This window comes from Lepidochelys kempii, chromosome 9 (assembly GCF_965140265.1).
Source record: "Lepidochelys kempii isolate rLepKem1 chromosome 9, rLepKem1.hap2, whole genome shotgun sequence".
Lineage (NCBI taxonomy): Eukaryota > Metazoa > Chordata > Testudines > Cheloniidae > Lepidochelys > Lepidochelys kempii.
In genome coordinates, this window is record NC_133264.1 from 76,871,512 (window position 1) to 76,885,762 (window position 14,251).

Consider the following 14,251-nt stretch of genomic DNA (forward strand, 5'->3'; position numbering starts at 1 on the left):
GTCAGCATAATGCTGACATAACCTGTAATGTAGGCAAGCCTTCAGAATTGTAAAGAAAGCCTGCTGTAAGTGACCTGAAGCAGGTTTCAGAGTAACAGCCGTGTTAGTCTGTATTTGCAAAAAGAAAAGGAGTACTTGTGGCACCTTAGAGACTAACCAATTTATTTGAGCATAAGCTTTCGTGAGCTACAGCTCACTTCATCGGATGCATACTGTGGAAAGTGTAGAAGATCTTTTTATATACACACAAAGCATGAAAAAAATACCTCCTCCCACCCCACTCTCCTGCTGGTAATAGCTTATCTAAAGTGATCACTCTCCTTACAATGTGTATGATAATCAGACCTGAAGCAGCATCACCTACCCAAGCACATAAACATACCTCCAAAGCCTCTGCTGCTCAAAGCTTTTCCAAGGACCAAAGTAACTAATGACAACTTGATTGGTTTTATGACTGCAACTCAGAATTTCAGGGCTAGCCTTTAAACTAACCAGAATCAGGTAATTTCACTCTGACAATCATAGAATATTATGGTTGGAAGAGACCTCAGGAGGTCATCTAGTACAAACCCCTGCTCAAAGCAGGACCAACACCAATTAAATCAGCCCAGCCAAGGCTTTGTCAAGCTGGGCCTTAAAAACCTCTAAGGATGGAGATTCCACCACCTCCCTAGGTAACCCATTCCAGTGCTTTACCACCCTCCTAGTGAAATAGTGTTTCCTAATATCCAACCTAGACCTCCTCCACTGCAACTTGAGATCATTGCTTCTTGTTCTGTCATCTGCCACCACTGAGAACAGCCTAGCTCCATCCTCTTTGGAACCCCCCCTTCAGGTAGCTGAAAGCTGCTATCAAATCCCCCCCCCTCACCCTTCTGCATGCTAAATAACCCCAGTTCCCTCAGTCTCTCCTTGTAAGTCTTGTGCCCCAGCCCCTGAATCATTTTTGTTGCCCTCTGCTGGACTCTCTCCAATTTGTCCACATCCCTTCTGTAGCGCGGAGGGACCAAAACTGGATGCAGTACTCCAGGTGTGGCCTCACCAGTGCCGAATAGAGCGGAATAATCACTTCCCTTGATCTGCTGGCAATAATCCTACTAATCTAGCCCAATATGCCGTCGGCCTTCTTAGCAACGAGGACACACTGCTGACTCATATCCAGCTTCTTGTCCACTGTAACCCCCAGGTCCTTTTCTGCAGGACTGTTGCTTAGCCAGTCGGTCCCCAGCCAGTAGCGGTGCATGGGATTCTTCCTTCCTAAATGCAGGACTCTGCTCTTGTCATTGTTGAACTTCATCAGATTTCTTTTGGCCCAATCCTCCAATTTGTCTAGGTCCTTCTGTATCCTATCCCTCCCCTCCAGCGTATCTACCTCTCCCCCCATCTCAGTGTCATCTGCAAACTTGCCAAGGATGCAATTCAACCCATCATCCAGATCATCGATAAAGATGTTGAACAAAACCGGCCCCAGGACTGATCCCTGGGGCACTCCACTTGATACCGGCTGCCAACTACACATTGAGCCGTTGATCACTACCCATTGTGCCTGACAATCTAGCCAGCTTCCTATCCACCTTATAGTGTATTCATCCAATCCACTTTTTTAACTTGCTGGCAAGAATACTGTGGGAGACGGTGTCAAAAGCTTTGCTAAAGTCAAGATATATCACATTCACCACTCTCCCCATATCCACAGAGCCAGTTATCTCATCATAGAAGGCAATCAGGTTGGTCAGGCATGACTTGCCCTTGGTGAATCCATGTTGACTGTTCCTGATCACCTTCCTCTCCTCCAAGTGCTTCAGTGCTTGGGAAAAGGATGAGCAGCAACAGAAAGACCAAAAACACTAAAGCTAGGAACATGTGGAGTAGTAAAGACCCAGTTCTCTCTCCTCAGTAGCAGGTGGTGGCTACACTTCTGGTCAAGGATTGCTGTAGACTTTGCTGCAATCTCTCATCAATATTCTGCTAGTAGGTGTCTGCAGCAGATGCTATTGTCCTGGATCCCAAAAATGTAACCCCCACCCCTTGCTATTTAGTTGGAAAGGAGGTTTTTGTTTGTTAGGAAAAAATAGTACAGCTGATAAAAATATCAGTTTTAACAGGAAGAAAGAAGGATTTTTGTCACCTGAGGCTCTGGAGAGATATGAGCAGCTTTTCGCCTCCCTATTCCCAGAACGATGCTGATGTGCTGTACAACCTTCACTTCCCTGAACCTCAGTGTCTTGCACCCGTTCTGTGTCCAGTCACCATAGTAACAGAGCCCCTTCTGTAAGAGAGCATCATCATGCCACACCATCAACAGACATGGCACTGCCTGCCCCAAAGCTTCCCACAGAGAAATTGTGACAAACCGACCAGGAACAAAGCTCAAAACCATTCATAAAACGCTCATTGGAGGGAAGCCAACAAAGGGAGGGATAGTTCAGTGGTTTGTGCATTGGCCTGTGAAACCCAGAGTTGTGAGTTCAATCCTTGAGGGGGCCATTTAGGGATCTGGGGCAAAAATTGGGGATTGGTCCTGCTTTGAGCAGGGGGTTGGACTAGATGATCTCCTAAGGTCCCTTCCAACCCTGATAGTCTATGACAATCCCAGGCTTGGGCTGACTCAGGCAGCTCTAGCGCCTGGGGGCGCGGCACGGGGCTCCATTGCCTCAAGCCGGGTAGCGCGGAACAAGGGCGGGAGGCGACGGCGAGCGGCCCGTGGTGCTTGCAGGGGCCTCCCAGCACGGAGACTGTTCCGCTCCTGCCGGGGGGGGGGGGGGAAGGGGGGGCGGCGGCTCAGCCAAGCCGGGGCGGCGGACGCTGCTCCTAGCTGTACCCCCGTTTCTCTGACTCCGAGGGGCTGAGGCGAGGCCCCGTGGGGAAGCCAGCGGGGGACACGGCCGAGCTCTGCACCGGGAGGCCCTGCCCAGCTCCGCCCGCCCCGCGCTCAGAGGGTCACGGGGACGCCGTGGTGGCAGCCCAGGCCCCCGAGCGAGCCAACACCGGGAGAGCTCGCATCCCGCCACCCGCGGGCCTGAGCGGCTCCGGAGAACAAGCCGGCCCTGGGCCGGGCCGCAGAGCTCCCGGGCCGTTCGGGGGAGAGATACCTGCCCTCGCGGAGGCCCCGTGACAACGACCAGGCGCCAGCAGCCCAAGCCCGGCGCCCCAAGTCAGCAGGGCCGCGGGAAGCTGGTGCGGAAAGGAACCGCCGCCTGCCTGAGCCTTCGGCCTCCCCTTAGTAACCCTTCCCCTTGTCCTGGAGCTTTAACCGCCAACATTCAAACCCGCCCCGCCCGCCAATGGCAGAGCCACGACGCGATACGTCACCACGTACGGGAAGAGACGCGCTCCTACATGTAACCGGGGCAGCACCGAGAGACAGCGTCATCGACTCGCGCTTCGTCACGTGATCTTTGTGGGTCACGGTCACATGATCGTGCTGGGGGTGCGGGGCGAGGAAACTGGACGGTGAGGGGGGTACAGGGGCGGGCTCCCTCTGGCGGGCCTGCGGGGTGTTGGAGGGGGCTTCTCCGCCGTCGGTGCGGCGGGCTGGGCCCCATCGGCTGAGACTAAGGCCGGGATGTGCGCGGGGGGCAGCCAGGAGCCTGCTCTCGCCCCGCCGTAGCTGGAAGCGCCGCGGGTTGGCCGTGGGGTGGGGGTGGCTTCGGGGTCCAGCGGTCCAGCCACTCACGGGACGCCGCGCTTTCTCCCTGCAGAGCCGCTCCCGCGATGGACAGCAGGATCCCCTATGACGATTATCCTGTCGTCTTCCTGCCGGCCTATGAGAACCCGCCGGCCTGGATCCCTCCCCACGAGGTCAGTGCTTGGCTCCCAGCGGTCTGAAAAACGGGCTGCTGGGCCCCGGGGACACTCGTTACAAGCGAGGCAGTATTTCCGCTGGGCTCGAACTGGAATAATGGTTCCTCTGCGAGCTCGGTGCTGGGCGAGCTGCCGTGGCTTAACCATGGGGCAGTCTTCCGAAAAGCTCTTCTAAACCTTTACAGCTGTAGGTGGTGCCAGTGATTCTCTTAAAATTAGCTAAGCATTTACTAAACCTTTGTCAGGTTGGGCAGATTGAGATGCAGATTGGATGGAAAGTAGCTGTTAGAATTGGCTGTAACCTTTTTTTAAAGGTAAGTATCAACTATTTTTTGTCAAATATTGCTTCGTTTTACACCAACAACTTGCTCTGCCTTACGGATGGCTAAGGCCACAAGTGCTCTGCCCCAGGAGCATGTAATTCAAAGTCCTCATCCTACAATAGCAGATGGACTTCTGCATGGAACTCAATTAAAAACAATGGAGGCTCATATTAGTACAGAGATCTAGGCATACTCATTGCAGGACAGGGGCCTAAATAAGAGCTAAACCTCCAATAAATCAGAAAGCTGAACTAGCACTTACCTTACAAGCCATAACTTGATGTTGCTAGAACCTTCCATGAAATAAAATATTTAGTGAAAGTCATGTTTTGTTTTAAATCTTGTTTTGCAATGCTCACAGTATTGAGTACAGGAGAACTCTAAAGCAAAATTCACTAGAACCACAAACTTCCTAATCTAATCTTTCCATCCAAATAACAAGAAGCATAAAAAGTAAACAAGATCATAAAGTTTATTTTTACTGGTTACCTCAGGCATAATTAATGACAGAAAAAAATCTTTTAAAAGGATACATTTTAACTCTTCCAATAATCTTTTGAAACTTGCTCCTCTATGTGTGCCTGGTGTCCTCTTCCCTTCTGTTTTAATATAGTGGTTGCAGTCCCCCTTTATTACCATGAAGTTCCTAATTGCAGCAGCTGGTGGGGCTTGTTTGGGTGGATTTGCACGGATTTCTGACCTGCTCTGGCTATCACAGGAGCATCCCTTGAGTAAAAATGGCAGTCCTCTGCCTTGCTTAGGGCTACCACACCCAGCCTCCTTGACTAATGCAAGGAACCTGTTCCACCCATAGCCATTTCTTCCAAACTTGACTAAAGCATTTCCTGACTACTGGGCCAATTAAGAACCAAACATTTCAGAGTGTAGGAAGTGATGCTGTGCCAAGGTGTTTTAGATGAAAAAGAAACCACGTCCTCCTGTCCTCCCAGGTCCCCCATCTAGACACACTGATCTACAGTAATTGTGCCATATCGAACAAAGTTTTGTTGTGCCCATTAAAGGAGATGCTGAGGTTACAACTTTATTTGGCCCTCGCCCTCTGAGTTAAACAGCTGGGTCTTTGGGTTTCTTGGGTGGACCAGAAAGCCTAACTTTTGGGGTAGGGATGGTGCCTTTTATAAGGAACTGGCTGAGAAGATATGTGGTCTGCTTAGGGCCCAGCCAAAGCCCTGAAGAATCAGGGTCTAACCCCCTCCTTCAACACATCCTTTAATATTGATATATAGTGGTTTAACATGTGATACAATCCAGGTTGATGCTGAGTTCTGCCTGGCACTGCCCTCCCCTCACAGCCTGCATCTGACAGCAGAGATCCTTGCTTGTTCACGATGGAAAAAGGCTGTTACAGTACTTAGAGCGTGCATGTGCTACCACGTTACATCACAGAGGTGGGCAAACTACGGCCCATAGGGCCATCCTGCCCGGTCCTTGAGCTCCCAGCCAGGGAGGCTGTCCCCTCCCCTGCTGTTCCCCCTCCCCTGCAGCTGCGCAGTCAGTGCTCTGGCCCAACACTCCTGCTGGGCAGCGCAGCGGCGTGGCTGTGAGCTCCTGCTGCTCTGAGCGGCATGGTAAAGGGGTGGGGAGCGGGGGGGGGGGGTTGGATAAGGGGCAAAGGGTCCTGGGGGCAGTCAGGGGACAGGGAGTGGTTGGATGGGGTGGAGGTTCTGAGGGGGGCATTCAGGGGGTGGGGGCCAGGCTGTTTGGGGAGGCACAGCCTTCCCTACCCGGCCCTCCATACAGTTTTGCAACTGGCATGTGGCCCTTGGGCCAAAAAGTTTGCCCACCCCGTTCTATCAGAGTCAGGTCTCCATTGTGTTGGATGCTGCACAAAAACCTAGGATGAGACAGACCTTTCCTGGAAAAGCATGCATAACCCAAGTGGGGGTAACAAGCAAATGATGGTGTGCATTTTGGGGGGGAAGGGAAGGGTGATGATAATGTAGCCTTGCTGTGTGTAAGCTGGCTTTGCAATGGATCTCCTACAGCTGTATATAAGCACTTGATGTCAATGACATGAGGAATCCCTGCTGGCCACCAGCCACACCACTTTTACTTGGCAGTATACCATAGGTATCACAAAGTGCATCTTGAGCAGCGATAGCATGGAATTCCTGTCTAGGGTGCAGAAAGCCCCTTTAGGGGATTATGTTCCCTGCTGCTTTCAGGTCTCTTACAGTGGCTGTTGTATTTTGCAGAGAGTTTACCACCCTGACTACAATAATGAGTTGACCCAGTACCTGCCTCGCACTATTGTGCTGAAGAAGCCTCCTGGGGCTCAGGTGAGAACTCTCAGGGCACAGCCCTAGCCTTTTCTACAGGCCCAGATAGGGTTGCCTGCTGGTTGAGGCCTGGCATCGGTGTGTGCAGTCTGCTACTTTAGTATGTTCTTGTTTTGCTGTGGCAGGTTTGCTTTGCTCCAGGGCTCTAAGGCACAAAATGCACCATGGTGTGACTGTCTGGTAGCCTCAAGGGAGGGGAGGTATGGGTCACACACACATTCTGTCTTCATCTACCACTTCCTAGGGAATCTATTAGCAGTGAAGGGGATAGTTCAGGTTCACCTCTCCACCCCCTTGTCCTGCAACAATCACAGTCTCATTCCATTGAGAGGTGAAAAAACCTGCTTGGAGACCAGTCCACATAGATGTTGGAGGGAGGAGGTAACCCTACACCATACTCTGAGAAGGATATCATTCTTCTGCATATGCTTAGGAAGACATTTTGGAGGCAGGGGTGGTGAGTTGTATGGGCCCATGGTGCCCGTGCTCCAGGAATATTCAGAGCATGGGGGGTTGGCTCCACCAATGTTCATGGCCTGGTCTCTCCCCTGGCTTCTCCTGCACACCTCCGCCAGAGCATCTCCCAGCCCCCACTGCCGCCCCTAAGTGATTTAAAAGGGCCCCTGCCACCGCCAGCAGCAGCGCAGCAAGACTAAAGCAGCTTCCTGTCTGCCCTTGCTCCGTGCAGCGCACCACTCCTGGAAGCAGCTGGCCCATCCTGGGGAGTGGGGGCTGTCTCTGCGCGCTGCCTCTGCTCCAACTCTGCCATTGGAACTGTGGCCAATGGGAACTGCAGGGGTGGTGCCTGCAGGCAGCAGCATGAGGAGACTCCTGCCCCCCTACCTAGGAGCTGCTACCACAGGAGTGTGTGGGTTGCTTTTGGGAGCCACCTGAAGTAAGTGTTGCACCCCCAGCCTAGAGCCCGCACCCAGTGCCGAAATTCCCTCCCAGAACTGTAGACAGTTTGTGGGGAGGGGAACAGGGGGACTTGAACCCGTTCTGGGCATCACCAAAAATTATACAAACCTGCTGTCCCTGGGAATGGGGCTCCTGCTACCAGGTGACTCCCTCTCCTGCTTTTATCACTTGTTAAAATGTTTCCTAGATAATAAACTGAAACTGCCCCTAGAAATTGGGGGGCCAGGGCATGAGAGTTCTGCTGGCCCTGTTCTTGGGTGATGACTGACACTTATCCTGCCCAAGCAGTGATGTCTTGTGGTTGGAGCACAGGGTTGGGACTGAGGAAAGCTTGGTGTTAACTTCCCAACGGGGCCACTGACCTCTACCTCCACTCCTCGCTGTAAAATGGGGATGATGTTTCACAGGGGTGCAAGGGTTGCCATAAAGGTACCAATAGAGACCCTGAACGCTTCAGGGTGTTGTCTGACCCCATGGGTAACAGCTGCAGGTTCTGAAGGCCTTCCTCTGCTGCCACTGGAGCAGAAGTCCCAGTAACTGGCAGTAGTTCACATTCCACTTAACTATAAATCCTATTTTCTTCTCACAGCTGGGCTTCAACATTCGAGGAGGAAAGGCCTCCCAGCTGGGAATCTTCATCTCCAAGGTATATCAGTCCCTTTGCCATTCTCTCTGCCACTTTGTCTAGCTGATTTAGTAATTTTTTTGGACAAGCTAAACTAGCAGAGAGTTTACCTTTTTGGGGCTAACTCAAACACTGCATGGAGCTCCAGAACCCATTGCTGTGAACTGCCAAAGGATCAGCAGCTGGGGACAACCTGACCTGTAGCTCTAATGAACCTTCGTTCTGACCCAAACTCCACACCCTGCTGTTTTCTGAGTGGAGCAGAGGTGGACAACATGAAGGGGAAATATAGAGGCTGACTGGTACTACAGAGCTCTGAGGGTCTGACCTGATCTGGCTGGGGAGAGAACTGTGGACTGGTGGCTCTGCATAATCTGATACGTTGGTTTGACTGACGTGGCTCTCTTCTCTTCCATTTTCAGGTGATCCCTGACTCAGATGCACACAGAGCAGGGCTTCAGGAGGGAGACCAGGTCCTGGCCGTTAACGATGTAGATTTCCAGGACATTGAGCACAGCAAGGTGAGAGTTTTCCTGGCTGCTGCTAAGGGGATCATATACTGCTTGTACAATCTGAGATTGAGAGAGAGACAGGGGTTTAAGGGAACTGAGGGAGGAGACATGCAGTGAGGGGAGCTGATCCTGCCCCCTCACAGCATCACCCCAGCCTGGACTCACCTACAGTGTGGCATTTACTTTACAACTTTGTCCACTAGGTAGAGCAAGTCTAGGAGGCAAGCTCTTAGACCTCTATTCCTAGTTCTATTCCTGACTCATAGCTCCCATCTCCACCTATAAAATAGAAGAATCTCACAGACAAGGATCATTCGGTAAGAGCTCATTCTTGATTTAAAGAAGTAAGCAACCCTAAATGGGAAAAAGCACAGAATTGGTCATCACAAGTCTGATACAGGATGGGTAGGGAAGCCCACTATACCTTCCTTAGTGTGTCATGGTTTAGGCCTGACCCATAAGAGTTGATTGGATGTTAAAGCATTGCACTTAGAGGAGCAGCAGCAGTAATCAGTGCAAGTTGTATACTGGGGGTTGGAACCTCCAGCTGGGTTTGAAGGGTGGCATTGGGGCAGGCCCCTTTGAACTAATTTCTGCCAGCCCAATCTGTTAACTTACTGACTCCCTTGCTGCTGCTTCCAGGCTGTCGAGATCTTGAAGACTGCCCGTGAGATAATCATGCGAGTGCGTTACTTCCCCTACAGTAAGTGCCTGTTAGCTGCTTCTGAAATGCTGATTGTGAAGCCTGATGCCTTGCATCCTAGCAAGAGACTGTGCTGACTCCAGCTAGACAAATACTAAAAATCTAGAGTCAAACATAGGGTTAGACTAGCAGGCTCCTGATCAGAAACTATTGTGGCTTTGATCAAGATTTTACACTCGTCAAATACAACAATAAGAGTGACATCAAGCACCTGCATATAAACTGGTCACATCCTAGCAAGACAAAGTTTAAACAAACTGACCAGCTTAAATAGGGTCTTGGAACAGTAGTTCTAGAGCACACAAGCAGCAATTTTAGACTTAAGTCAGGAATTGGTTCACTAGGTATAATTTGAATAACTTTAACAGTGGACACACTTAAACTTTCTCAAGGGAGGAAAGATTCCAAATAGTGCTGGCTCTTTAGAATGGAGATTTTTTTAAAAAGGAGACTGACCAACATGAGCAAATTTTAAAGCCTTAGGACACTGCATGCTAAGCAACCAAGGTGCAAAGATGCAAGAAAAAACCCAGGTGGTAAAATGACAAGTTCAAGAGGTTATTTGAGCCAAAAAGTATCCTTCAGAAAATGGAAATCCAACCCTAATGAGGCCATCAGAGAGATGCAAACTATGGCAGTTATTGGATGGAAATTAGAGCAAATAGCCAGAGACACAACCAGAAAGACATTTTTTTAAATCTGAGATGTAGGATGCCTGAGTGTGTGTGTTGGACCCAACAATTCTATCAGGAAATCAAAGGAGTAGCTGAAGAGGATGAGGATACTGCAGTGAAGCTAAGTGATTTCTTTACATAAACCTTCCACCATGAAGACCGAATTGGGGATTGGTCCTGCTTTGGGACTAGATGACCTCCTGAGGTCCCTTCTAATGGCCCACCTTGATTATCATACACATTGTAAGGAGAGTGATCACTTTACATAAGCTATTACCAGCAGGAGACTGGGGTGGGGGGAGAGAAAACCTTTTGTAGTGATAAACATCCATTTTTTCATGATTTGTGTGTATAAAAACAAACATCTTCTGTATTTTCCACAGTATGCATCCGATGAAGTGAGCTGTAGCTCATAAAAGCTTATGCTCAAATAAATTGTTAGTCTCTAAGGTGCCACAAGTACTCCTTTTCTTTTTGCGAATACATACTAACATGGCTGTTACTCTGAAACCCTTCTAACCCTGATATTCTATGATTCTAAGGTGGTGTGAGATAGTGCCTCACCTTAGTTAAGATCAGGTGTCTGGACTGGAGTGTCAAAGGAAGTGCTAGAACAAGTTGACAAATTAAGGGACACCAAATCCCTAGATTTAGCTCTACTTTCAAGAGTGCTGGAGGAATTTAGGAATGAAGTGGCTAAGCTGCCAACAAACATGCCATCTCATTAAAATCAACTGCTAGAGAGGAGTCCAATGAGTGTTGTATTCAGGCTGGACCTTAGACCTGTCACCCTTACTGTAGTAGCATCAATTTCCCCACTACTGACAGGACATTGTTACATACAGAGCAATGCCTGCAGTCAAATAGCAGCACCTGTGCTCATTCTCTCCTGTTTGTCCTATTCTATCAGCCTCACTAATGCTGGCTTTTCCTTTCCAGATTACCAGAGGCAGAAGGAGAGAACCGTTCACTGTCCCTGATGGGGTCCTCCCCAGTAATGGCTGCTCTGCCCTGCAATTCATTGGGTCACAGCAAGAAGACTCTGCTCTCCTCAGCATTGGGGAGATTTGACACTAAACTAGATTTTCCTTCAAGTTTCAGCTTCGGGTAGAGGTGTGACTATCCCACTGGTTCCATGAGCCTCAGCTTCCACAAGATCCCAGCTCTGTTCTTTGTACTGATGGACCCAACCTCTTCCTGCTGTTTACACCATGGAGTCAAGGACGCAACAGGACAGGGAGCTGGACTCTAAACTCCACTTTCTGACTCAGGCACTGCGTTGCAGAGGTTGATGGAGAAGTGGGGTATGGAGGATGCTGGGGCATGAAGGTGGCTTCTCTAGCTAGACGTGTATCCATGGAGTGAGTGTCTGTTCCAATATGTGATTGCTTCTTTTAAAGGAGATTCTTAGGGGGTGCAGCTCTTGTCCATCTCAACAATGAGGTGTGAGGCTAAAGAGTGTGGGTCTGTATACATGCACCATGTCTGAAACCTGTCATGTCTGAATTAGAGCACAAGATGAGGGGGCTGTGGTGCTGATTCTAAGCCAAGCACAGAGCAGGCTTTTTCTTTCCAGTGTGGTCTTGAATGTCTTTTGCCCTACCCATCATGCACTTCAAAATTGTACAACACAAATGAAGCAGCTACTGCTTGCTGGGGTGGAGGGAAAAAGTAGCTGGCAGAAGGCATAGCCAAGCTGCTGTCTGCCTCTGCCCGCTTCACTATCCACTGGAGTTTCCTTTAAAGTAGGCCCTGTACCTTGTTCACAACACCGTAGCACTTACCTCCCCAGAGCCTAAATGGAACAAGTGCTATGTGGTAAGAGAATGGGTGGGGCCAGTTACTGCATAGGAGATGGACTCGTTCTCCCTGTCTGGTAGCCACTTGCTGTAGCCTGACACTGGCATCTTCCCCCATTCTAGAAGGTAAACAGGCTCTTCAGCCCCTTTTATGGACATGGCTAGAAATCCTTCCCACCCCTACCCTCCCCTGAGCTGCTCCTTTCTAGGACAATGGGTTGGTTGGGATCCAGGGAAGAGAGAGGAGGTAACTCCAGTGAACTTCAGTATGTGTGTCTGTCTAGCCATCTTCCTGGATTTTGAGAGTAAGGCATATGCTTGTATCCCGTCATGACTTAACAGTGGAGTAACTCTTGGGACTGGTTTTCAAATCATGCTTGCTGTGGTCTAGCACCAAACACAGAATTGTTCTGCTAGGCTTCTTGTGTGGCACTGCTGCTTTCACTGTTAAGCATTTCCTGCTGCTGATGTGGTGGATATTATTTACTGAGGACACATCCTTCATTGTGCAGTATCACATCATTTATCCCTTTACGACTCCCAGCCAGCTGTATAGGGGGAGGTACCTGCACTCATCCCTCATGTTCCATCCCTGTAGACAGGTCTCACAGCCTGCTACTGGATTAACTGAATGTTGGTTATTTATGACACGAAAGAGAACCCACCATGTCCTATATGGGGAAGCTTATTGCAGTTTCTCTTAGCAGTTGACTTCTTGGTAGGAAGCACAGCAGTAGTGTCATTATCCTCAAAGCTTCTTTGCTCTTGCCAAACAGGATTTGGGGCTAGGTCTGCCTTCCTGGGCTGGGATTTGTTCTATTACTTTATAGGCACCTAAAAGTCTTAATAAAAAAAGTTAGTTTTGAAGTCTGGCTCCTGTATTCTTAATTCCCTCCCAGGAAGTGAATGTGGTGTGATGAATTGTACCCACCCACCCACACATGGAGGAAGTAGTGAGCACAGCTCAATAGACATCAGCATTGGAGGCTAAAGTTATGTGCAACACTATCCTTAACTTCTGCAACTGCAGGCACTGAAAAGGACCCATGGCACATATAGGGACACTTTCTAACAATCACTCACCATTGTGATTACTGGTTCAATTCCAGAGGTGGGAACCCCACTGCAAACCAAGCCAAACACTGAGTCAGTTTGACTCTCTCTGACAAGAAGTCTGGGATGTGCTACTTAACACCAGCAGGTTGGGGGGGGCGGGGGGGGGCGGGAAATCTCACTTCTCCTGGAAGTTCTAGTAACCACTGCTGTTAGCAACACTGGAACTGTCTCTTCAAAAGGGTCAAACTGCAGGACAAGAGCAGCTCTAGGCCCAGCTTTTGCACCACAGGCCAGGGTTAGCCACTCTTCTCCCCACCCCCAGTACTTTGGACTCAGCCCAGGGAATAAGGAGGTGAAAATGGAGGACAGAACTAACACAATGACTTGTTCTCAGTAACAATCTTCTATCAAAACCTAACATGAGCTGGCAGCCTCACTGCTACAGGCCAACTGCTGCCAATAGGAATAGCGCCCTAGGGACAAGGAACCCAAGGCATTTCCACAGCACACAGAGTTTAAAGTATTGCACAGGGCCAATGCCCTTTCCTTCAACTGATTTGCCTTTATAGCGCACTCATGGACACAGTTCCACTGGCTTGGAGAAGGAACAGTCTGTTATCATGACAAGCCAATCTCACACCCCACAAATCCAACAACTGCCTGCAAGATTAGTATATCTCTAGCTTTAGTAGTGTCACCTACTTGAGAAGGGCAAACATCCTGGGGGAAAGTTCAATGAACAGTTCCACACCCAGCCTCTCAGAGCCAAGACCGACCATATGTTGCAGAATGGAGAGTGCAGTGAGCAAATAGGCCTGGCAGGCTTGAGCAATGCTCTCATCACAGGCAAGTGTATTTGCACAGGGTCTTTTAACAGAGACTCCAATCAGTATCACTGAGGGGCCTATGGCCAGAGGCCCATCCGCTGTCCCTAACTTACCTGCACACAGATGACTACAAACACAAACCCAGAGATAAACCCTAAAAATTCTCACTGAACATTCAACCTGCTCATCCTATTTGTTAAGAGCAGGACCCTCAAGCGCAGCACTAGCTCCATCCATTTTACACCTCTCAGCTCCAGGACTCAGTCAACCTTACCATACTCTAGGTGTCCCTAAACCTCTGACAGGTAGAAGGTGGTACTAGACCACAGGGGATGGATCACTCAATAAGTTGCCCTGTTCTGTTCACTCCCTCTGAAGCACCTGGAACCAGCCATTGTCAAAAGACAGGATACTGGGCTAAACGGATTCTGGTCTGACCAGTATGGCCACTTATGTTCTTACTAGAACTGTCAATTAATCTCAGTTAATGCATGTGATTAACTCAAAAATTAACACTTTTTAATGAGCATTAATTGCAGACCTCTGCAGCTGGGACTCAGTGGTGGCCAGGTAGGGAGCCACCAGCTGGACAAGGGGGGCTATTGCCCAAGGCACCGTGCTCAGGGCGTGCTGCTGCATGCCTCTGGGGCAGGGGTGCCCCATCTCCTGCTGTCCTCCTCCACTGCAGCTCCCACCTCTCCACCCCATGG

General features: G+C 49.7%; 2 protein-coding genes across 4 annotated transcripts in view; one reads left to right on the forward strand and one right to left on the reverse strand.

Moving 5' to 3' along the window:
• KIF4A (kinesin family member 4A) overlaps positions 1-3,949 on the reverse strand; it is a 41,308-nt gene extending 37,359 nt beyond the window's left edge. Inside the window, exons 1-2 of one of the 2 annotated variants that reach the window (XM_073360951.1) lie at positions 3,320-3,949; positions 2,129-2,269 (exon numbers count right to left, since the gene is read on the reverse strand). The gene's annotated coding sequence lies outside the window, so the exon portion shown is untranslated. Of the gene's footprint in view, positions 1-2,128; positions 2,270-3,092; positions 3,291-3,319 lie in introns of those variants that run through there. The other variant, XM_073360952.1, reaches the window with a different exon arrangement.
• Positions 3,344-12,525, forward strand: PDZD11 (PDZ domain containing 11). 2 transcript variants are annotated; one of them, XM_073360954.1, is made up of 7 exons: positions 3,344-3,453; positions 3,702-3,801; positions 6,344-6,427; positions 7,935-7,991; positions 8,393-8,491; positions 9,125-9,185; positions 10,955-12,525. In XM_073360954.1, the coding sequence occupies exons 1-7, from the start codon at positions 3,416-3,418 to the stop codon at positions 10,996-10,998; spliced, it is 483 nt and encodes a 160-aa protein (XP_073217055.1). In that variant the 5' UTR covers positions 3,344-3,415; the 3' UTR covers positions 10,999-12,525. The 2 variants fall into 2 exon arrangements, with proteins under 2 accessions (XP_073217055.1, XP_073217057.1); XM_073360956.1 differs by having other exon boundaries at positions 3,347-3,453; positions 10,799-12,525.
• The last annotated feature ends 1,726 nt before the right edge of the window (positions 12,526-14,251 follow it).

Bases quoted from the DNA above. Each gene is read 5' to 3' on its own strand.
- PDZD11 (XM_073360954.1), top strand. From the start codon at position 3,416: ATGATCGTGCTGGGGGTGCGGGGCGAGGAAACTGGACG. The intron at 3,802-6,343 runs GTCAGTGCTTGG...TGTATTTTGCAG, and splicing joins CCTGGATCCCTCCCCACGAG to AGAGTTTACCACCCTGACTA. The intron at 8,492-9,124 runs GTGAGAGTTTTC...TGCTGCTTCCAG, and splicing joins AGGACATTGAGCACAGCAAG to GCTGTCGAGATCTTGAAGAC.